Source organism: Lacerta agilis, chromosome 2, assembly GCF_009819535.1.
Source record: "Lacerta agilis isolate rLacAgi1 chromosome 2, rLacAgi1.pri, whole genome shotgun sequence".
NCBI lineage: Eukaryota > Metazoa > Chordata > Lepidosauria > Squamata > Lacertidae > Lacerta > Lacerta agilis.
Genome location: NC_046313.1, coordinates 76,806,561 through 76,831,538, shown reverse-complemented (window position 1 = coordinate 76,831,538; position 24,978 = coordinate 76,806,561). Strand labels below are relative to the sequence as shown.

At 40.0% G+C, this 24,978-nt stretch overlaps 1 protein-coding gene across 7 annotated transcripts in view; it reads left to right on the top strand.

Annotated features, from left to right (window-relative positions):
• Nucleotides 1–24,978, top strand: part of WNK2 (WNK lysine deficient protein kinase 2) — a 115,631-nt gene that overhangs the window by 75,131 nt on the left and 15,522 nt on the right. For 3 of the 7 annotated variants that reach the window (XM_033140874.1, XM_033140873.1, XM_033140870.1), the window contains exons 21-28: nucleotides 1,537–1,609; nucleotides 3,958–4,013; nucleotides 4,529–5,145; nucleotides 7,596–7,810; nucleotides 11,162–11,377; nucleotides 12,375–12,473; nucleotides 17,164–17,208; nucleotides 18,864–19,123. In XM_033140874.1, the coding sequence (XP_032996765.1) occupies nucleotides 1,537–1,609; nucleotides 3,958–4,013; nucleotides 4,529–5,145; nucleotides 7,596–7,810; nucleotides 11,162–11,377; nucleotides 12,375–12,473; nucleotides 17,164–17,208; nucleotides 18,864–19,123 (1,581 nt within the window). Of the gene's footprint in view, nucleotides 1–1,536; nucleotides 1,610–3,957; nucleotides 4,014–4,528; nucleotides 5,146–7,595; nucleotides 7,811–11,161; nucleotides 11,378–12,374; nucleotides 12,474–17,163; nucleotides 17,209–18,863; nucleotides 19,124–24,978 lie in introns of those variants that run through there. The other 4 variants (XM_033140871.1, XM_033140876.1, XM_033140872.1 and 1 more) reach the window with 4 other exon arrangements.

Genomic DNA, 24,978 nt, shown 5'->3' with positions numbered 1-24,978 from the left:
CCTTCATCAAACATTGTAAACAAGAAGATAACAATAACTCATAGTCGTTATCCTTAAGAGACAAAAACCAAACTTGTCATTTAAGATGGGTGCATTGTGTTTCAGGCTATTTGAGGTCTAACTACCAAGATAGTACAAAGTCCTCTTAATATTTTTTTAAAGTAAATTTTGCTTCCTCCTCCACTCAGAGGTTCTATGCACAGAGAGAAAAATCTGGTGCCCATGGTCAAAATAAATTCTAATGTGTTGTTCCCATTTGCCCTTACTTTCTGAACATTGGTGATACTAAGCATTATTTTAAACTTAACATTTTTTTTCAACTAAGAGATTGTTTATTGGAACATGAGAATGAAAATAAGGTATACTGCATTCATAGCCTTATTTCTCTCATTTGGCTGGCTGCTCATTATTTGATGTATAGGATTTTGCCAAAGGTGAGATCAAGGTAGGAATTCTGTGCTCTCCCTCCCTCCCAAGTCTAATGAAGAAGTCTGTATGTAGATATTGACTCTGCAATATCTTTTGCCCCTTTCTAGTGTGTTCTATTTCCCAAGGAAGATTTCATGTTCTGATAAAAACATGTATCAGTACATTTATTGACTTCTTCCTGTAGTGATAGAAGTGAGGAGAGGCATGCACAAATCTGACATCTGCTCCTAATCTCGCCCTGGGAAGAATTTGGGGCAAAGTAACAAGTGAACAGATTTTTTTTTTAAAAAAAATGAAAGCTACATGGAGCTGAGTTCTCAGAAGAATCCAGTACATGTTGGGATCCTGAACTGCGAAAAGCCTAATAGGGCCCACCCTAATATCAGTTGTTGTGACATTATTTTGGACAGCACCATGAACACATGTTGAATATTAGCTCTGTGAATTCATTATTACATCCACACTACTGCATACTTAGTTGAACCCCACCCTATGAAACTTTTCTCCATTGTATGGGTTCATTCAGCTAAGGGTAAAGGCCCTAGTTCCAGGGACTGGAAAGCATGAGAGAAGTGTGCTTTGGCCATTTGCTAGTCCCTACACTCTAGTCACAATTCTTTAACCAGGATTTGGCGCACTACCAACTTTGGCTGATAGTGCCCTATTAGTGCAGTCTGCCACCTCCTGGGTGCCATAATCACATGAAATGCCTACCTTCTTTATAAGGTGTTAATCAGGGTGCGTCAAAGGTGAATAACAAATTCAATTGATTATCCTTGGCGTATGGATGATTTCATAATCGTAACTAGATTCCCCCAGAATTTACTGTAAATTGCAATATACACCTAAACACTCCACACGTATTATGTCATGCTTATGACTCGAACACTAGAATTTAATGAATTGGTGTTTGTCAACTTCAGCTATCTAAGAAAGACTAACATGGAGCCTAGAAAATGGAAGAAAGCAGGTTACTGGTGTGTGACATACCTGTTTTAGGATAAATATGAAATAAGCTTGAGAGATGATGCATACATATTTCTATATAAATCAAACATTCTGCTTTCTTTTGAAAGGTTAATTTGTATTTTGGTCCTTTTATTAAAGGTGAGAGAAGGAGAAGTTACTTCTACCAGCATCCAGCCCTCAGAAATAACCCATGGATCAACAAGCAGAGCAGGTAGCCTCAATGAATTCAGTGTCTATTCTTCCTGATAGATACCTTTCAGACCAACTAATGTCAATGACTGGCAATAATTCAAGGAATAAAATTATGTGCAGTTGGGAATGTTCCTTCAAATATAGCTTCAGCAACTACATCAGAAACTTAAATATTTGCCTTAATTCATATGTAACTACTTACTAGTTATGCATAAGGATATGTTATAATACAGGTGTATCTAAATTTTTAACATTTGATAGAAAATATGGTACATTTAAACCCAGTTTGGATAATACTTGCCCCTACATGTAATGGGTGAATGAGATCGCATTAATTTGACAACATGGCCTGGGCCAATAAACATATTTTATATGTATATACACCCTATTCAAATTTGGCATAGATCTAGCTGCTGTACAAGTCTTGTTCTACACATAGACAGAAGGCAGGGGAAAGTATTTCCAAATATACTAAGGAGTGGACACATCCCCACCCCCATTTATTTATTTAGAAGGAAGTCATGGCTTTTAATAAAAATTCACATAGGGTGTTTTTGTAGGATACTGAGTGCCTTTAAAAGGGTTTTGTTTTAGTACCACTTAGAATCTGAAAGATATTGACTGATATTTCGCCATGCAGAATCTCAAGCAAATGGAGAAATGTTTTTCTTGCTATTAACTGAAATGCATTCTTGAGCATCATAACTCCTTTCTGGGAGCAACAGGGTGAACAGAACAACAGAACTACTGGCACATTAGAAACCTTGCCACTTGCACAGGTCAAGGCAGAAGATAGAGGGGAACTTCACCCCCCCCCTTTTTTTTGCTGTGCCAGCTCTCTGGCAGCTGGAGCCCCTAGGATCCAGCAGATTCTTGGCCATACCAACTCTGCCCCCAACTCTCTGCTGTTTGGTCCCCTGTATCAGCTATTGCTGGTGGAAACACCATCAGTGGTAGTGTTGACTCTTCCATGCATTCTGCAGCTGTAGCTCAGGCCTCTGCAGAGGCAGAGATCCTACCCTCTGCCTTCTGATGAAACATCCACTAGCTCCTAATCCCTTCAAGTATCATGGATTGAGGATTAAGATTGCACCGTTATTCTTTCAAATATAATTATGTTTTAAAAAGAGGGAAGCATTATACAAGTGTTATTAATCCAGGGCAAAAAAATCATCATCAACAACAACAACAGCCGGTATCAACCTGTCACAATACCAAAGAAAAGATTTAAGAAAAAAAATCATAGACATCTTTATACAGAATATGATTGAGATTTCCGGTTGCCAAATTACCTGACCTGTGTTCTAAGGAGTCTTAATGTGGCATGTGCAGACTGCATGATCATCTGTGAGCTGCATAACTTTCCCAGTATGAACTGGATGCTATAGCGTAGGTGCAAAAGGTGGAGGTTTGAACCTGTTGTGTTCAAAGTCAGCCCACCCTTGTTTTTTAAAATCTAGAATACTGAAACTAATTTGTCATGGACTGGGAGGAGGTGAAATGTGTAGACACAGCCTGATCTGCTGAGGAGCTACACGTATTAACCTCACCCACCATGGGCACATCTCCTTCCTTTAGACCTTGCTTCCAAAGGTCTAATGCATGAAAAAAATCAAGGACAATTATCGCACATATAATATTGGAATCAAGCCTACAATTCAAGCTTACACATGTTGGATGTTTTTGCGTGTAAGCTCTAGTGCAAATCAAACACCCACAGATCAGACACTGAGGATGTGCTCACTGTGGGTGGGGCAAGCAGCTGTGATCTCATTCCTTTATCACATATATTCAATTGAGCTGCCCAGGGAGCCCTTTTAAGGGCCAAAATATAGGGTGTAAAAAGATTTTATAAGGGAAAGGCTTATCAGAGCTGTTAAGCATATCCATTGTGTGCAGATAAACATCCAATTCTTTCCATTAAAGCCTTCTTAATCTTTTTCATTCAATTCTACAGAGAAATGTGGAAATGCCCAGTTCATTACACTGAATTTGTGTCAGAATATTCAAAGGTGGCAGGGAGAGCTCCTGTGCTTGGGTCTTGCTTGCAGATTTCCAATGGGCATCTGGTTGGTCACTTGTGAGAACAGAATGCTAGATCAGATGGGCCAGCAGGCTCTTCCTAGAGTCTTACATCATGAACGTTGGGATGGTTTCAAAACTTGCATCTGCCATCATAATTTACATTGTGTTCTATAGACATGAGCTGTAATCTTGCACATTGCTATGACCCATTGACACTGGGATTTCAGCCTTGTGCAGCATCTATGCACGATACCATTAAGATATGTATGTGTTGTGTGTGCTTTGTTTTAAAATCTGTCTGCTCATGTGTGTGTCCATTTTTGTTTCCAATTTATTAAACAGGACAAGCTGCAAACATTGGATCCGCTTCTGTTGGCACACCATCAGGACTCCCTCAGGTATCCTGAACTTACAATTTACTGGTGTACTGTTTTCCTTTCTACATTGTCATCTCATTCTTACAGCACTTGGTGTTAGAGCACCTGCTTTACGTACAGGAAGTCCCAAATTCAATCTCTCCCATATCAAGATAGGGTTGGAAAAGACTCTTGCTAGATACCCTGAGTTGCTGCCAGTCAGTATACAGAAATTGACAAATGATCTGGCACAACACAAGGCAGCTTTCCATGTTCTGGTGTAGTAATCAAAACTAGGGCTGGTGACATAGGGTTATGTCCAGTGCTGCACAAGCCACTCACCCTTTCTCTGCCACTTACCCTTTCTCTGCACCCACAGATCTGACTCAGAGGGTCCCCAATCATTGAGCAGATTTTAAGGGTGTGTGGTAGGCTGGCGGGGGAAGAGGAAAGTGAAGTTCCGTTGCATAAGTGAAAGTCCGTTACACAAGTGTAACAGCAGCATTAGATACAACCCATGTTCTCCAATTAGACCATGTTCTTGTATGTTACTTCAGGTTGCTCAGAAAGATGCTTCTAAGAGGAGTGAAAAGGAAAATACTGCGCCGTTACTTGAAGAGAAAAGTAAATCTGAAAAGGATGACTCTGTGGACTCAAGCTGTAGTGAGAAACAAGCTGAAACACACGACAGCACACCAGCAAAAACTATTGGCAGATTTTCAGTGATCAGTACACAGGATGAATTAACTTTACCACCTGTGCATTCCTTGAGATACTCTGCGCCACCAGATGTTTATCTAGATGATCAACCTTCTAGCCCTGATATGAAGACTTCTTTGCGGCGTGTGCAGACAGCATCCTCTATCGATGTACTTTGTGGTCAGGATTCTAGTGATTCTGGCGATGAATCTCTTCAAAGGAAACCAGCTGCAGCTCCACCATCACCACAGAGCAGTAGTGCAGGAAATGACTACGTGAAAAAGACCTCATCTTTTCTGCAAAAGTCTGGAAAATCCAGTTCACAAGGCCTTGATTCTCCTAATGGTCACGGATCAAAAATCCCAACCATCAACATAACTTCTTTCCATTCACAATCATCATATGTGAGCAGTGACAATGACTCAGAGTTTGAAGATGCAGACATGAAGAAAGAATTGCAGCACCTGAGGGAAAAGTATGTTTCATTTCCATCAGAATGTCTGGTGTCATTTTGTGCGTTTGTGATATTTTTACAGCATTTAATCCGTTTCTATTTCTTTCCTGTGCGTTTATTACAAGTTGGAGTAGCTTGATATTCCAAGTAAATCAACTTCCTTCCTTTGGCCTAGTTCTCCTGAGCTGGCAGTCAAGTATCTGGACGGCATCACGTAAGGTTAAAGGTGAAGAACTGAGGCTGAAGGATGGCTTCAAAGGAGGATTAGACAAACACATGGAGGCTGTCAGTGGCTGCTAACACTGATGCCTATGTTCCACCTCCATTGTTAAGAGGCAGCATGCCTCTGCATACCAGTTGCTAGAATTCAGGAGGGGTGAGTGCTGTTGTGCTCAGGTCCTGCTTGCAGACTTCCCATGGGCATCTGGTTGGCGACTGTGAGAAATGGAGAGTGGACCCAGTGGCTGGTCTAGCAGGCTCTGGTATATGTTCTTCAGTTGGAGCAGCTTATTCCCCTTCTCTTTATTTTATAGATGTTTTCCATTGTTGAAGATAGAATTGTTACATGAACCTCACACTTAGTCTGAAGTGGTAGAGTCCCGACACAGTAAGAACTAGGCCTATGTCAGAACATCTGAGAAGCAACAAGGTCACCATGACCCATGACACTTGTGGATGACAGCTTAACAGTTTTTCTGTCCATTAACAGGACGTGTCTTCCAGCTCTCCCTCCTTCTACATGTCCCTAAAACTGTTCCTCTTTCTCTCACTATTCTGTTGTCATCATCTAACTTCATGTGAAGCTGTGGTCCTGTCCTCTTCTAAAACCACATAGCCATCTTCCTGTCATTTATCCTCCTTTCCATCACAGTATCAACCTACGCCTTTCATCTAACTCCTCCCCTTCTGTATTCATATATGCCACTATTCACCCTATTTCTTAGCCCAGTCCCCCTCTCCAATTTCTCTCCTGCCCTTTAACTCCTCCTGGTACATTTTGCATATTTCAGCTGCCTTCTTACTTTGTTTCCTCCAACTCTGCTGTTGATAACATCACATCATATTACATTTATTTAATTACTTAATTTCTACACCACCCTTTCTCCCAACGGTGGCCACCTTCAGCATTTCACTAATGCTACTTTCACCCAAATCACCAGTAATTTCCTTGTGGAGAAAGGGAGGGTGCTCAGGAAAGCCTTGCACACCTATTTCTTGTCCAACAGCTGCCCAACAGCCCTGAAGTGCTGCCAGCTGGGTTTTACTATTCTGTAGTTGCTACCACTACCACCCTGTTTTGGTCGCCTACAGCCCCAGAAAAAGAGGAGCAACCAGAATGATTCAATTAGTTGTTAAATCCTGGCATCCTGGACCAGTGCACCTCCAGCCAATCCATTGCCATTTCTTACCATGACTACTGCAACCTTCTCCTGTTTGGTTTTCTTAACTTGGTCCCCTCGCCTCTATTCCACACTCTTTCAAAATAATTCACCCTTTTCATTGCTCTTCTCATGTGTCATTCCTTTTTTAAAGCTCTGCACTGGCTTCCTGTCCACTCCTGCATCCTGCACAAGCTTTTCATCCTTAACTTTTAATAGCCTTCATGGCCATGCCTCCTTTCCTTTTCCTACACAGTATTTTTTTGTGTGTGTCCCAGGTGGTATCATATTTCTATTGAAATATTTGCTTAACTCGGGGTTTGGGATATATCTCATGCAGCGTGCGTGAAAAAAGACTGCCTGTGATCCTAATGTGGATACTATGTACAAATTATATATTAGACATATGCGCTCTCTCTCTCTCTGTGTGTGTGTGTGTCTTTTACACACGTACACACACACACACACAGCCTTCTGGATCAGGCAAATGACCCATCTAGTGCAGAATCCTGTTATTACAGCTGCCCAACTGTGGGAAACCTGCAGGCAGGATCCAAGCACTCACCCCTCCTGTGGCTTCCAGCAACAAGTATTCAAAAGCATTGCTGCCTCCATCTGTGGAGGCAGAGCATAGCCATCATGGCTAGTAGCATCCCATAGCCTTCTCCTACTTAAATCTGTCTAATCCTCTTTCAAAACCATCCAGGTTGGTGACCATCACTGCCTCCTGTTGGAGTGAGTTCCATAGTTCAGCTGTGCGCTTTGTGAAGAAGTCATTTATTTTCTCTGTCCTGAATCTTCCAACATTCAGCTTCATCAGTGGTCCATGAGGTCTAGTGTTATGAGAGAGGGAGGAAAACTTTTCTCTATGTGCTTTCTGCATAATTTTATAAACGTCTATCAGGTCGCCTCTTACTCACCTTTTCTCTAAACTAAAAAGTTCCCAAGCACTGCAACCTTTCTTCATAGGGGAGTTGTTCCATCCCCTTGATTATTTTCATTGCCCTATTCTGAACCTTTTCCAACACACACACACACACACATTTAAGCAGCACTTTGAATTTGATGTAACAACCTGTTTCTATTCTTCAGACACATGAAAGAAATTACTGAGCTGCAGACTCAGCAGAAGAAAGAAATAGAAGCCCTGTACATCCGGCTGGGGAAGCCTTTACCACCAAATATCGGGTTCCTTCATTCTGCCCCGCCAACTGGCCGCCGACGAAGAACCAGCAAGAGCAAATTAAAAACCGGGAAATTAATAAATCCTGTTCTTCAACAGCTCAAAACAACAACATCCAGTACAAGTACGTACATCAGATAACTTTCTCCTATGAGTAACTTTACTAGTGCTACCCTTTTGCTGCCACGTGTTTATGAAGTGCACATGATGTGTAGTGAAAAGCATCTGTGTCAGTTTTACATTTGCATTGTTCTCGCAGACAGACTCAAGATTTCAAATGGAGGACTGTTTTCTAAGGCAGTTTTTTTTTTTAACGCTTGCACTGTTTGACCCCGGAACAAACGAAGGCCTGTTAAAGTGGATTTACTTAGATTGACCTTTAGCACATTTTCCTGTTGAGTAAATTAACACATAAATCCAGCACTGAAGCAACATTAAACACCACCGCAGCAACAGCATACGGAAACATTTGTAAAACCTTATTTCTAGGTATAAGACTGTGTCTTGATTAGAAAATGGTATTCTTCTGCCTGGTTGCAGCTTAATCTTCATGGTCTGAGCATGATCCAACTCAGTATTGGGGAAGCACCAGGCCCAATAGAGTTCTGCTTATGTCTTTCTTCCCCTTGGCACACCAAGCCATTAGTAGGCATGGGGAGGGTGGCATGGACGCCTCTTGTTCCTGGTAATACCCCATCATTTACTGAGGCAGGAAGAAGCATGACATTCAAGTTCCTCCACATGTGGCTGTACCTATATAATATATATTTATATTAACATCAGTAATAGCAAAACACATTTTTTTTGTAAAGTTTGTATGGGGGGACCACCCTAATTCTCATAATGCACTTAAAAACCCCACAGACTGTTTTATGATTTTGTTGCTTTTTGTTTCTGTTGTGTTGTATTCAACGAATTTTTACACAGAATAGACCCACAGATATGATTGAACGTGACCACATTATGTGCATCAATTTCAGTAGTTGTGGGTCCAGGCATTGTGCTCCCCGGTTCCCAACCTCAGATAAATAAAAGACCACTTAGACTGGGTTTGGATCTAAACAGGCCACAACTTTATTGAATACAGATGAAAGAGGTTTGGCTTGGGCATGAGACAATCAAAATACTTCCAGCCTGCCCACTGGAAGTGACACATAGGTCAATCCAGGCGGGGGTTGCTAAGACTTAAATCAAATAGGGTGACCCCCCAAATCACTTTAATGGGATACCCCAGTGTTTGGAGCAGCAGGCGGAAACTACAACCTCCTTTCCATCCAAGACAAAGGATTGCCCCAATGCCCAACTCAGTTGCGATGATTGCTGTGAGGTAGGCAGAACCACCAGGGTGGAGCCAATTCACCCAGTGGACAAATTCCTACCCAGCCCCATAAAATGGCAACCACAGCAAAGTCCTTGACTATCAACTTGAACCAAGGGTGGGGAACCCAATGAGGGAAAAGCAGGTAGGGCCCCAGGTGCGTGTCTTCCTGCTCCGCCGGCTCCACCCCCTCGCCAAGCCCATGTCCTGACCTGCATCCCCATTCACCAAACCGGGATGCAGGCCAGGATCTGGCTCCTGATAGGTGGTGTGGGCTTATGCCCACTCCGCCTATCAGGAAGGGGCACTGGTGTTAGGATTCTCTCATCGGGGAGCCCAGTGGAGCCTCTGCCGTCCCACAACGCTGCCACACTGAAAGGGTGAGTGGACTTGGAACTCAATGTAGAGCTAAGGAGATTGCTGATGGAATGCAGTCCTCCACACCTCACACGGTTCAGCAGTTGAGCAGTATTGCTTTTTTCTCACAATGCAGGAGTGCAGTTTCACCTCTGCCCTTTATCCAGTTTCTTCTTCTTCTTCTTCTTCTTCTTCTTTGGTTATTCATTCCTAGGATGTTGGGAAATGAAGCAAGCTTCTTCAGGGAAGTGATGGCCTCTCCTTTCCCTGGAGATCATTTTAAGGGAAGGCCAGATAAGCCTAGGGCTTGCCGATCAGAAGGTTGGCGGTTCATATCCTCGCGATGGGGTGAGCTCCCGTTGCTCGGTCTCAGCTCCTGCCCACCTAGCAATTCGAAAGCACGTCAAAAGTACAAGTAGATAAATAGGTACCGCTCTGGCGGGAAGGTAAACGGCGTTTCCGTGTGGTGCTCTGGTTCGCCCGAAGCGGCTTAGTCATGTTGGCCATATGACCCGGAAGCTGTACGACGGCTCCCTCAGCCAGTAACGCGAGATGAGCGCCTCAACCCCCCAGTCAGACACAACTGGACCTAATGGTCAGGGGTCCCTTTACCCTTACCTTTAGATGAGTTTCTGTGAAAATGGGTTTTAAGTTTGGGTGGCTGGGGGGTGGAGTGCATTCCACCCAGACTGTGGATGGACTAAGACTTTAATCCTTTATGTATGAGTGAATCCCATTGCATTAACTTTTAGGTATTTCTGAGTAATCATGTGTAGGATGAGGCTGTGAGTAACTCTTTCATGTCTCTTAAAGAATCCAGACAATAACAAAACTGTTTTGTGTCCCCATTTTGTGTGCCCATTGGGGTTTTCATCTTGTCTTTCCCAAACAGTAGTCTTTCACAAACACATACATACACCAGATTTCTAAAATACACTTTTTTGAAAATAGTTTGGATATGGCAATGGAAAAGTCCTGTAAAACCTTTGCCATCACCTAATGTATCTCTCTCAGTCATTGCATCCATCAATAATCTTATGTAGGTCTATTCAGATATAAAATCTCACTGCATTCAGTGGGGTTAGTCAGCATACAAACATAGCTTATGTCCAAAAAATGTAAAATGGGGTGGCTCTGCAGATTTTGTTGGACCAACTTCTATTGTTTCCAGCCAGCATGACCACAGGTCAGAGACATTGGTAGACAGCATGGTGGAGCAGCTGCACTTGCCCTACCCATTGACAGCTTAATCATTGCTGTTTACTAGAAGGTGCCAGGGTGAGGTGGTAGGAAGGTCAGCACAGTGCAAACACTAGATTGGTTTTGCTGGTGTGTTTGCATTGCGCCAAACTTCCCACCTCCTCACCTTCTCCTTCTTAGTAAGGAGAAGTGATTCAGCTGTTGGGAGATCAGGTGAGTACCACCACACCACTATGCCACCCACTACTGGTCAGGGATAATAGGAATTGTAGTCCAAGGATATCTGTAGGCCCATAGCTTAGCTAAAGGCCCATAGCTTAGCTTAGCTATGCACCTATTGTAAAGCTACTGTTTTAAAGCTACTTCTATTGTAAAGCTGCTGTCAGTGTTAGGTTTCATATTATATTGGCATCAACACTTGCAAACTGAACAGCAGGTTGGTTGCCTGCAGTTGGAAGTGTTTCAACTGTGCAGCTTCATGCAGCTGTAGATTTCTTGCACTGCTTCAAAATATTTGAAGCGTTCTTCAGTTATGACCTGCTAGCTGCAGCAAATCTTATTTCTTGGCGTTTGGTGATTTTTGCATGTATCCTTTTTTAGGTAGTGTATCAGACTGCAAAGACACTCTGGCTAAAGAAAATGCTAAAGCTCAGACTGGTTCTACTGAAGCAGCAGCGCTAACTTCGTCCACATCAGCCATACTTGGAAAGTCAGTTCAGACACAGCAACCCTGCTCTGTCAAGGCTTCCTTGTCCACTGACATCTGCTCTGGATTAGCTACCGAGGGAGGCGATGCCCATGAAAATTCTGCCCAAGGTGATTCTATATACTTGGGGTCATCATTCCTTCTATACTGAAATTAGCAATTATTTCAACATTAAAAGTGAATTTGTATGACGTTGGGAGTTGCAGGTTCAAATAGCTGCTCAGCGCACTGACTTGGGCAAGTTACCGTCTCGCAGTCTAATCTACTTTATAGAGCGGTTAATAGGATAAATGTGATAAGAACAGAAAGGGTCCTATAATGATGATAACATTATTATAATGGGTCTTCAATTATCGTGAAATTGTAGATGTCCAAGTCATTAATGCATCTTTTGATTATGAGTAATGTTTGAAAGGTTAGTAGTGGGTGAAAAATGAAGGTATCACATGTCTTAGATTCACATTATAGAAGAATTGCCAGTTTTCAAGGAATTGTACATCTTCTTTTAAAAAAATAAGGAAATGGTCCTTTGTACATTTAAACAATTTGGTAGGAGGGAAAGGCTGGCTTACTTTTTTTTTGGTCCATATTCTTAGATCCAAATCTGGTGCAGAATTTTGTTCCTAAGACATTCTTTCATATTGGTCTATGCAAATATAGCATGGGAGCAATTAAGCTTTTACCACCTTGCAAGTTAGTTTCGCTTATCTCATGGGTTTCTGGCTTCACTAGAAGATCTCTATTTCATTTGAGACACAGCTTCATATAATTGTAGTATTTGTATCTTGCAGTGCACAGTTCCATAGATTAGTCATGATATGTGTAGCAATATTTGTTGCAAAGTGTAATGATGATTAAAAAAAACACAATACTTTACTCAGTTCTGCATGTCCTGCCAAACTAATCCTACAAAGTATCTATTTTCTTCTGCTGTTATTTTTTGCATCCTTTTGCATATAGCCAATGAACTTACTCCTCTTTGGCAAGGCTAAAATGGAGATGTGGATGATAAACTAACAAAGCTGATATGACTGATGGTGACAACTGATCTCAGCTATTTGTACTTTATAAGTGTCTTTGTTTTCTTCCCTTTATATTCATTTGCAGGCTGGACGGTTTTCCACCAAACGTCTGAGAGAGTGACCTATAAATCTAGTAGCAAACCTCGTACCAGATTCCTCAGTGGACCTGTGTCTTTGTCCATCTGTTTGTATTTGTTCTTTTGTATTTTATCATAGCCCATCTTTCTTTTGTCCCCCCTTTTTCCAAAACTCATTTTCATATATATATATATCTAAAACGTTTGATGGGGTGTCCATTTCACCCCCACCCCCGCAGACACTCTCTTTGGTTTCCTTCTTTAAAAGTTAATCATCATTGACACTATTTTTAATTTATATTTATTTATTTAATATTTATTTATTTATTTCATGTGGAAAGCTTTTGTGCACTGCTTTTGGCTCATGCCTGGGTACCAAAAGCATGTGTGGAAGATCTCATAATTTATTATATAGCCTTATGGCAATATCTTACCCTGGACATATCTTTATGTGATTTTACGTTTAAGTAACTTTTAATTTCCAATGTGGCAGTTATAAATGTCTGCTGTCCCAGTTCCAGCGATACCAAAAAGAAACCCAACGTTCTGTAGACGAATGGTCTCTTTCACACATGTTTGGACTATGAAGACATGCATGTAGCAAGCTGACACAATACTAGAAGGTCACTGAAGGGTATAACTTCTGCACAAGGGCTGTATTCAAACAATACACAGTACTGTTTATATCCACCCTTTTATTACTGTTATTATTATTATTATTATTATTATTATTATTATTATTATTATTATTTTATTTGTTCTATCCCTTGCATGTGGAAATGCTGAGAAATGCTCCTGCTAGTTGTTGTTTTTTAACATCATCTTTTACGAGCAGTATTTCCTCCCCCCACACACAATGTATACTTTGGGTTTCTTTAAGTGAATTTTGTTAAATGCAACTGTCGAGTTATTCTGCTACAAAGTGCAGTATGGCTTTTATTGTTAACTCACCTAGCTGGAGCACTTTACTCGGTTGATTTTTACTATGACCTTACGTGACCTCAGAGATGAAGTCAATAAGCAGTTCATCAAAGCACAGAATATTTTTTTAAAGAAAAATTAAAGTTCTAATGGCACTCTAGAATCTCTTGCTGATACAATGTCTGGGTTGATTTCAAATAGCTGTACAACTAAAAGCAAGTAGACGTTTCCTTAATTGTACGAGTATACTAATTGGCAGTTCAATCAACTCTCACATATATTTAATTTTTTTTAAAGCAGGTATTAATTATAAGGCAAATACACTTTTTTATTGTGCAGTCAAGATACATTGCACTGATAAGGTGATCTAGACCTTTGTTATGTACATGTCGTGCCAAAAAACAGGGACAGCGTTTTGGTAACTAAACATCCAATTAATTTAGTGTTCATTTCCATTTGTATCAAACTTTTACCATTGGAACTATGCATTTTTTATCATTATTGAGGTGATGCAGATCAAAGGCACAAGACTACTCAAAATGCATCCTCCTTGATTCCCAAATAATTATATTTTTTTATTTTGAAACTTCATTAATATTTAATTATAAAGGGCTGGTGAGAACTGATACATATAGAGATTAGCGTATGAAGCGAGTCACCTTAAACTTTAACAGTGCTTTCAAGATCTAGAACTAATGGATAATATCCAACTAAGTTATACACATAATAGTTGATTTCAATGGGTCATTTACAAGTATGATCAATACTGGATATTGCTCAGTGTTACTGAAATTTTCTGTATATAATTATTCTTGTTAACAATCTGGATGTGGTTGTAATTTTTTATATAGTCACAGGTAGTCAGAATAGTTCCATTTGTCTTCTACACTTTTGCTGTACACAATCCATTCTAATTTTAAACATTAAATGTTCTTAGCATTTAGTTCCATGACAGTAATGACAAAGATAACACACAACTTACATTCTTAAACTAGTCATTTTAACTACTCATATGAGCCCTCAATTTTTTAGCATGTATTTATTAGGTGATTTATTGGTGATGCAATTCTTTAGCAAAGCATTCTAAAGGGGGGGATCAATTAATTGAATATGCAATCAGATGTTATCTGGTTTGAAAGCAGAGAGTGGATGTGATCTGTTGGGTGAACTTTGCCATTTTTAATAAATCTTTTGCCCATAGTTAGATGTTGTTAGACTGTATCTCACATATAATTTGACATCATCCGTTTCAAGTTATCTGGCTAGTGTAGCAAAAAACAACCTTGATTTTGATGCCCAGGACACACAAGAGGATAATGTGACCACCACAATATCTGACACCTTTTAGTTGTCCAACACAATGAATTGGTTGCCTGATTTCTATTTTATTTTTTATTTTAGAGCTTTATACCTCATCAGTTCCCAGAGCAGTTAACAAAAGTTAAAACCAAAACAAAACAAAAACATTAAAACGCCAATGCATTAAAGCAGTTGACTTCATAGTCTAGACCCAAATGCTTCTCATTTTAGCTGGTCCTCACCTCCGTCTACACATGCATAAACATCGTTGAGCAAGCATCATATCAGATAATGAACGTCAACTTCTATTAAAATAAAAAGTAACTGTCTTGTCCCTCCCATTGTGGAGAAATACTTGGGCATGGTGGGCTAAGTCTTCTGAACTTTCATAGCATTTAAGCCCCTTCTCCAGTGACAACTTATCCATTCTCCTCGTGCTCCCTTCCCTTGAGCAAGACTAGTATGGCCACTATCTGAATTTTAATCTCCATAAGAAGAAAGTCCTCGGAAGTACTGAGTACTTTCCAGATTCCCCTCCCTGATGTGGGATGAAGTGTTGCTTTTCTGTAGTGCAAACTCTTTCCTTGCATTTTGCTGGGATGATATATTGGTTGATAATTCAGCAACCGTCAAAAAGGTTGACTTGTACCCTCCTCCTTGATTATATACACATCTGAAGGGCATGACAGAAACTCCATATACTGCCTTTTAGTGGGACTAAAGTGGTACATTGAAATCATGTCTAGAAAAATACCTAATTTTGATGGTAGTTTGTGTAGCAGTAGAATTTTATTTATTTCTTTTAAAAGATGACAGATATTTTTAAAATGTGTATCTAATGTACCTTTCTATTTACATTGTTATTCAGTTAAGTTGATGCATGGCAAGAAGAATTCTTATCATGCAGTTGATGTGAATTTTGATTCCTCTTGTCCTGGAAATAACATAACATAACTTTGCATACAGTCACTGAGGGAAAATGGGAACATTCCCAAAGAAAGGGATGTCTTAACAGTTAATATGAATGAAAAAAATACTTTCAGTTTGTTTGATTAAAGATATCATCCTGTTGGTGCTGTTTGAAAGAGTTTTAGCCGAATCAAGCAGCTAATGTTACTTCCTAAAGAGAAAAGAATCCCCCAACTCAAGAAAGTAATAGCTGGTCCAGCTCTACCATGTTTATTTGGACAAAATATCTCTCTCACATCATAACTGAAAGTCCCTCTTCTTTACAGGGATGGGTTGTGGAGGTGTGAGGGATACATCTGGTGTGGAAGTTCTATTCTTTTCTTATTACACTTAAATTCAATATTGGTCATCATTCCTGAAGTAAAAATACTATTGTTGGCTTTCTTACCCAGTGCATTCCTTGTCCCATTTTACATGCAGTATCAACAGATGAACAGATGTGGAGTAATCTAGCCTGGTTTTATTTTTCAGGCACAAAACACAATTTCTTACTTGTGTACAGTAGCATGTGGAGTCTGCTTGGAATACTTAATGACATTTAGCAAAATGCTAATTACATTTTTCATATGGCTAAGAGAAATGTGCAGTAAGGGCCTCTCCCTAGTTTACAGTAGCATAATGCTGTAGGTAAAGCAGGCAGGACTGTTTGGCAAGGCATGCTTTTGTTTAGCATGTCATCCAAACCTGGGCTGGTGGTTTAGTTCTCTCCAGGCAAACCATGAACTGTAACCAAGCTTTGTCCTAGAGTTGTAGCTCGTGATTTGTCTGGGGAAGTGAAACCTTGAGCCCTGGTTGGAACAACCCACCAACCAGACCATGGCTTAGTTCAATGCAGTACAGCAGCAGAACGACTCGAACAACAACAACAATCTATCTGGGAGCCCCTGCATTGGCACTAAGCTAAAGGTTGGCTTAATATTGAGTTTTAAAAAATAATTTAAGGAATCTAGTAATTAAATAAACAGCAAATGATGCTCTTGTCAGGGTTCTTCCTTAGAAGTAACTATACATTTGGAAAATGAGCAGTACATCACTGAATGTATCATAGCATCTCACCAAGCTTTTGAAACTGATGAATTGGAATACCCCCAATAGATCTGTTAGAATCCAGATGCATTTTGAACATATTATAGAGATTAGAGGGCTCAGTATTTTGTATTTGGAAACATAATTTGAATTGGATGGTCCTCAGCTCTGCAGAACTTTGTGGTCTTGTAAAAACAATATATGACCAGCCTAGTTTTGCCTTTTTCTTAATATTTATTATTCATTGATTAATCAGGTGAATATAGTTTTGAAGCACAATTAAAACAGGCATCAACATATTTTTTTTAATGTGATTTTTAAAATTCACCTTCAGATTTATGCACGTCCAAATAAAAACTGCATAGCATATGTTTGGATAGCATCAAATTTCTGTAGGTTTTGAGCTGCCCAGTTATTTCTTCTTTTCACACCTGAACTGCTGACTTTCTGTCTGTTCCTTCTTGCATAATGGTTACTTTTTCGTTGTTTAAAAATGCAGAAGATTTTCCATCAGACTTTTTTCTTTCCCCCCTTTTTTAGTCTTGCCTAACTCTGTATGTCTTGTATCATTTTACCTTGTAGGGTCCACCCTGAAACGACTATGTCTAGGCAAAGATCACAGTAGTAGTAACTATCCCTCTCTCTTTTGTTTTTTGGGTTTTTGTTATTTCTTTCTGAGCATGAGCTGCTTTATATAAATGTAATCTAGTGGTTTATTTAAACAACAGGCATTGCATTCATGATCGTATTAAGTTAGGCTGCATCTGAATTAAGTGCAGGTATCCTTTTGGTAGCTTTGCATGCTGGTGATGCTTTGGGATGCCTGCATGTTGCAAGATGATCTTAATCTCAGTATGTACATGTGTGTATATGAGACAAAGCTGGGTAGTGTGCTCATCTAATATATCAATTAACACTGCTTCTTTACAATGCTGTTTTGCTGCTGGTTGGCTAATGCAACCTAACACTTCCTCACACCTATTGAGATGCTTGAAGTACTGAATAGTTGCTGAGATTCAATCCTTGAAAAAAGAACTTACCTTTTCACGGGTTCGTTTTTTTCAAAAGATCCTAAGAATTCACAAAAGTTTGGAGCACAATTATTTTTAAAGGAAGGTGCGAGTGTTCATTCGAACAAATCACTAATAGATTTACTTATAGCACACATCACAGTCTTCATGGCAGCAGAAATAAGATTATAGCACATTGGCTTATCATAAATAATGTCATTTCAATACAGCTTTGAACTTTTTTGCTTCAAATTGGTATTTTTAGGAATTAGAATTCAAATATTTTTCAAAAAATTAAAAAAGGCATTCATTTTAGATTCACCTACCAAACAATAGTAGAGACCGTTTCACTTTATGTTAGATATTGGTTTTATCATCTTGCTGTGTATAAATTAGTTCATCATTAGGTATCCGAGTTTAAGGATGTAAGTGGGATAAAATTTTCCACAGCCAAGCTACATTACATTACTATATATTGGGTATTGGTTTGATGAATCGGTAACATGACATCTGACTGTTACTATGTGTAATTTATTACCACTGGTGATGCCTATAGGTACAGCACATTTATCTTTAAAAGTTTGTCATGTAAAATATTTAAACTGCTTTGTAAACTTGGAAAGAGAAATGGAAAGAGAAACATGGGAGTTTTGTGGAAGCAAGAAGGTTTGGATGGCTCTTGGATGGCAGATATACTCTTTCCTTGAGTCATTTAGGGTTTCTGCAGAATCAGAATTATGTACATGAAGGATGGGATTTCACTGGCCCAGACTGGAAATAAAGAAAACGAATCCTTCTTATCAGCTTTTTTAGGAGGGTAATTGGGGTCCTGGATAGGAAATCTGTAAATCCAAAACCAATCATGGTGTTGGTTATTAAAGTGGAGCCAATTATGATTGTGCAGAGCATGAGTAATATATCCCTGATATCTGTGTCATCTTTAGGTTATCCTTATTTCCTTTTCTGTTCTCCTCCCCTCTATCAATTCCAGTGGATTTGCATAAAGACATAATCACCAATATTTAATTTTTTTGGATGAAAAAATTATTTACAGTGCCATTTCGAAAGCTGCACCTAACTGGTGAAATGCATATCATTTCTTAAACCATTTTTGAAGCAAAAAAAGTTCTTCAGGAGAAGCAGCTGGGTGAAAACCAGATAGTTGTGTGGTTGTAGAAATGTTGTGCGATGAAGTAAACAAAAGCAAAAGTGGAAAGTAGTACGGCTTTGTTGATGCGTGCAGCTGATTCTTATCTTTCTGTGGCATCTTAGGATCCTCGACAAACAGCCTTGCAGCATATCCGGACCCTCTACCACAAACAACGCTACAGGTGCAAGTACAAGCCAACAACAGCAACAACAAGAAAGGAACTTTCACAGACGATCTCCACAAACTGGTGGATCAATGGACAAGCAAAACCGTGGGAGCTGTGCAGGCGAAACCATCCTTAAATCAACTTAAGCAGAACCAAAAGCGGCAAGACATGGAGCCAAAGGCTAACCCCATGCAGACACTGAATGAGACGTGTGGAGTAAGTGGCGCTCCTTGAAGAGCGTTACCTTTTACTTTGTGTCTGAAAGAGATTGCAGAGCTGGTGTTTGGAGGACATAAGCTTAAGGAGCATATTCCATATAAATATCCATTTCACTTCATTAACTATTAAAAATAGCTTAAGAATTTTTATCTACTTGGACTTCATCTTGACACTGTTTGGTTCAGTATATAACTTTTTACAAATGGAGAATTGTGACAAAATGAAGAATACGAATGGAGAATAGTTGATACACAGCAATACATTTACTGGTAATCAAATGTTGCTTGTCTTAAAACAAATTTAAACAATGGTTGCTGAAGTTTTTTTGTTTTTTTTTATTTCCTTTTCCAACTGTGTCATTAATCTTCCAGTTGTTGGTTTGCTGGAATAGCTTGCTGGTAGCAGTTTGTAGGCTGTTCTTCTGCAAGAGACTGTGCCAGTACTTTCGCCTTTTAAAGGGGAGGATGGCAACTGGTACTGCGATCCTATGGAGGTCTTTTCAGAAGTTAAGTCCCATTGAGAGCAGTCACAGCAAAATCCTAGGCATGTCTGCTCAGACATGAAACCCGTTGATTTCAATGGGACTTACTCCCAGGTAATTTGGTATAGGATTGCAGCTTTAGTGTTCTTTTTTTACATTTCATTGATAATACTTTGTAGAAGTATTTAATTATGTGAATGTGGTTTAAAGTGAAAGATGGACACACTGTCATCTCCTCACCACGCCACTTTCATCACTGCCACCCATTCCAATGCTACAACTGATTATTCCCAACTGCCACATGTTTCTAACTGCATGTTGTTGTTGTTAAAAAGGCTAGTACTAAATCATAACACCAGTGCTCCACTCCCCTATAGTGTACACACACAGATACTGCAATCAAGGAATGTCCCCATTCCCTTTTTTAAGGTAAATTTGGTGAATCCACTCTATTTGAAGAGACTGCGGCAGGTCCTCTTCACAGACGTGTGTGTGTGTGTGTGTGTGTGTGTGTGTGTGTGTGTGACTGTTTGTGCACACTCCAAGTCCCAAAAAACACATTGGAACCACTGAACTAGGGCACATGTCATTAGAGGAGATGCATGCAGACCAGGAACTTAATATGCTGTGTATTGAATCCAGTTGTGCCCTTCTATTTGTAAAAGGGCTTTTGATCAAGCAGATGCTTCCACTGATAGAAGAGAAAGGGAGATTATTTTTTGCCCATACAGTGGTACCTTGGGTTAAGAACTTAATTCGTTCTGGAGGTCTGTTCTTAACCTGAAACTGTTCTTAACCTGAAGCACCACTTTAGCTAATGGGACCTCTCGCTGCTGCTGCTGTGCTGCCAGAGCACGATTTCTGTTCTTATCCTGAAGCAAAGTTCTTAACCTGAAGCGTTATTTCTGGGTTAGCGGAGTATGTAACCTGAAGTGTATGTAACCCGAGGTACCACTGTACATTTATCCCCTCTGTGGCTCCCTGCACCCACCAAAAATTATTCCAGAGGGTTGCGGGGACTGACAGAATGACATGGAAGATACCAGGGGGCTGCAGACTGGGAAAGGAGGGGTGACACAGAGAATGAATTGATGGAAGGAGTTCTTCTATTCACAAAGGTATACAACACTTATGGGACAGAGGCAGTATCTGGCAAATGCAATTTACAAAACTGCTTAGGTTACATACATTTCTTGGACTTCCCTGACAAATTGCTGCTGTTTAGAGCTGGAAATCTGTAACCATAAAACATAGTGATGGGAAACACAAATACATACCTAAATCCAGCAGATGGAAATCAAAGAACTTGAGGGAGCCTGTGTGTGTGTGTGTGTGTGTGTGTGTGTGTGTGTGTGTCAGTGTCAGTGTCAGATTTATGCCAGAGTCAAAACTCAGAAGCCTGGCTCACACATCATGTTCCCAGAGAGGAGGCCACATTTTCTCCTCCCTGATCCCTTTTGCTGCCACACTAAGCTGAGCCAAGTTCAGTTTAGCATGTCATACAGGCCAAGGCAAAAGGTGAAGCTGTACAAGCAGAGGGTTGGTGGAACCCTTAGAGCAGATTTGGGGTTGGAGGATTACTGGTGGCACACACATTAAAGGAGAGGGAGGGGGAGTTTTGCTATGCACCCAATGGCTGTGCACCCAACGGCTTAAGTGGATACAGCGCCTAGCTTTTTCAGGAAGAGAGCTCGAACATGAATTTGATTTTGAATGACATGCGAAGCCAAGCTTTGACTTCAAGCAGTGCAGCACAGCAGCAGGAGCAAAGCAGCTGTGAGCTACTCTGTGGTAAGACAGTGCATCCATGCATGGTTTGGCTTAGCGTGATACGTGAACCCGACCAGAAAGGTAACAGGAGAAAACCTAGAAGTGAGAAGGGAATGAGTAAGAGGAAGAGCTATGTGCTCTTATCAGTTATCCAATACTGATGGGGAAAAACCATCTTTTTAAAAAACAACAACAACATTAATGTTTGAGCTGGCTTTCTCTAGTAGAGTTTTTTTTTTTTAATTAAATACTTCATTTTAGCGGTAGCAGCTTCCCAACAGATCACATTGTTAAGGGAGAATAGCAAAAAATAAAGGAACTTGGTATAAAGAGGCTGTCTTAGCAAGGTGGAAAGTTCTCACAATCTCAGGTCTTGTTTCTTAAGAGGGCTTTTGGCCTTGTTAGCTGCAAATGGTTACAAGCTGTGGTGTCTACAACAACACGCTTCCTATATACCTTCGGTAACTGAGATCCGTTTGATTGCCTGTCAGCGCTCACTGAAATATTTTCTCAGACACTTGCACAGCTTCCATTACTTGAGGAAGTAGCATGTGATGCAATTATGCTTGTGTTGCAGCACTAGAGCACCAAGACATGCTACAGGGTTAATCGAGGCAAGAAGCACGATGAAAATATAAAGCGGTCTTGAAGCAGCGAAGCCTCCTTGCCCAGCAACCTCTATATATTTTTCTCTCTCCCCCTTCCAGTGATACAAATAAATGCAGAAAGTAGGCTTGCGCTTCCCTAATGGTCTGTCCAGTTGGGAACAGCAGTTGCAGTGGAGCAAACATACCAGGTTTGCTCAGCTGCTGCAGTCAGGGCTTTGATAAAGCTGGTGCTAAGCTTCTGCAAATAATGTGTTCATACTTTTGTATCCAGTCCTAAGAGAAGAAAAGGGCTGAGAAGCACTGCATTGGAAGAAGAATACGTAACTTCTTCTACCATATTTTGTACATTCTTACATTCGTACATGATGGTTCTATGGGCAAGTCTCTACAGATAATGAGAGTTGCATGCATGCTGTTTTAAATACAGATTTCCTATTTATCTATCTCATTGCCCTGCTATACAGAGTACTCGCCCTGTGATATTTTTTTATTCAACGAATGGTACTATTGCTTTGAGCATCATCTTTTCTCTAAGACAAAACTTTGTATATTTTTTTTGGGGGGGTTGGTTCTTCTTGGATCGGTTGCATAAAAGCTTATAAGAATTTGCTTGTCCTGTTTTATTTGCTTATCAAAAGCACGATAGACGGTGTAACCCACATCTTTACATTTTCTTTCTTGGATAAAAAGAAACTCACTTCTCTTTGCTTCTGTTGCAGTAAGAACTCCTACAATAAAGTACATCAAATAAATTTGGCAATGAAGCATGAATGGCCAGCACAAATTTGTTCATTTGTTTTCAAAGCCACTGATATGCAAGGGTGGCCATGCCGGCTGTTAGTTTTTTTAAACATCATGAAATGTGCATGGAATATAATTTTCAAACAGTAAGAGAGATAAGTAGTATGTATTGGTGGCAGCCCATCATCCACGAGCTTTTCATTAATGCTACTGTAACCCATGTTCAACAACTTCATTGGTTGTGAGAGCTACGGGCTAAAAATAGCATCTTGAGCTGTACTGCATATAGAATTCCTTGAACTGGAAGAAATTATCTTAACAGGAGGTTGTACAAAACAATATGTGTTTTCTTTTGCATGATAATAAATGTGTCAGACCAGGACTCCGAAGGGATGAAGATGGGGTGGGGGTGGGGAAGCTGTGAGACGGGAAGAAATGCTGAAGGAACCTAAAGAGTGCAGTTCTTGTTTCAGTGGCTGGTAGGTGATATGTTAAACAAACTGGAAACAGCAGGATTTTACATCTGTTTGAGCTTGATGCTAGCTGGCAAGGAAGCAAGAATTCTTGTGTGGGTGAAGAATGGAGAATTAAAACTAGGAGGGGGTAAAGTCCTCAGTGTTTTTGTATCTATTGCCTTGCGGATAAGTTTGAGTAGCATTTGCAATTCACCATTATCTTCCCTAATATAGGAAAGAGAATATAGTAACCTATCAAAAATACTAGAAGGAATCCAGATAAAGAGATTGTGTAGAGCTGCTGAGGTTTAGTTCTGTTAAAACTAGGCTTGATCCCTGTTCACATATCACAACTGGTGGTCCCTGGTGTGGCTGTACACCTTCATTTGTAATGAAAGACACATGCAGTCAATTCTATAGGGCCCACGGGTATTGTGGACAGAAGTGTGCATGCAGGTGCACATCTAAATCCACATTACAAACATGCTAGGAAGTTGCCTTAGTGGTAGAACCATGATTGAAATGGAGAAAAACTGGGAATTCAAGCTAAAAGGAATGGTTAGCATAGGCAGAGTTTTCTTGCTAGATTTGGACAATGGTAATTTAATCTAAGGCGATATTGGACATAATCCACAGGAAGATCAGTATGCTTATGCTCCACTGATTTCAACAAGATTTGAGCAGACTTGCAGCACAATTCCAGAAGTAAGTCGCTGTGCTATTAATGGAAATTTACAAGTGAGTGTTCATAGGATTGCAGCCTTGACTTATACAGAACTCTACTAACTTGTAAGAAGGGGAAAGTGGTTTTTGAAAGAAACATGAAGAAAGAAAAGATGAATGTTCAAACAAGAAAGGACTTGAGTGTGATTCATATTAACATTTAAAAAACAGGGACCTTAATAGGGAGAAACAATTTTCTTATTCTCTCTGGAAAGCAGAATCATGGCTGTGGTTGCCATGGAGTATGTATGACAAAGGCCCAAAATGAACTTACATGCTGTTTCAATACGAGAATATGGTGAGATGTTGATAGAAAGCTAAAATGTTCAATTACAAGCATCGTTTTCCTTTGGGAATGTTGGAGTTTATTAAAAGAAATTAAAAGAGCTCAAATAAAATGCTTACCTTTAATTACAAAAGGCAGGGGGAGAAGCACAAAAGGAGGTCAACATTATTGGATGTTGGAGGGGAAGCAAATGAAGAAAGCAAAATAGTAAAACTGACAAAGCAAATGTAAAACTGAAATTTGAAGAGCAAATTGTTAAAAATTATAACAACTAACACTAAAAATCCCATTCAGCCTATGGACCAATTAGCACATCACATTAATCACATGTTTTGTCATTTGTGTGCAAGATTTTTCATTCAATAGCCAGCCTGGTGGACTTGATCATATGCCAAATATCAGAAGAATCCACAAATGCCCAACTATGGGGGTATGGGTCTCTTATATAAATTAGCATGGATGCTGTGGGTTAAATTTGTGAGCACATAATGAAAATCGGTTTGAAAGGGCCTTGCGTTGCGTGGTAGTAAAATAGTTTCCACTGCTTCTATTAGTGAGGGAGTTGTGTGTATATGTGCCAGGAGGGTTGAAGTGCATACTGGGCTGGCTATTTGCAAATAAAATATCCATGCAAAAGGCAAACATGCAACCAACGTAATGTGTAGTTTGGCTCATCCAAAGATCTACAAAAGGATGTCTTCAAGCTGGTTGACTGAACAGCAAAGTGACAGATGAGCAAAACATATTGAGGGAAGAGAATCCTAAATAAGCTGTATCCACCCAGGGAC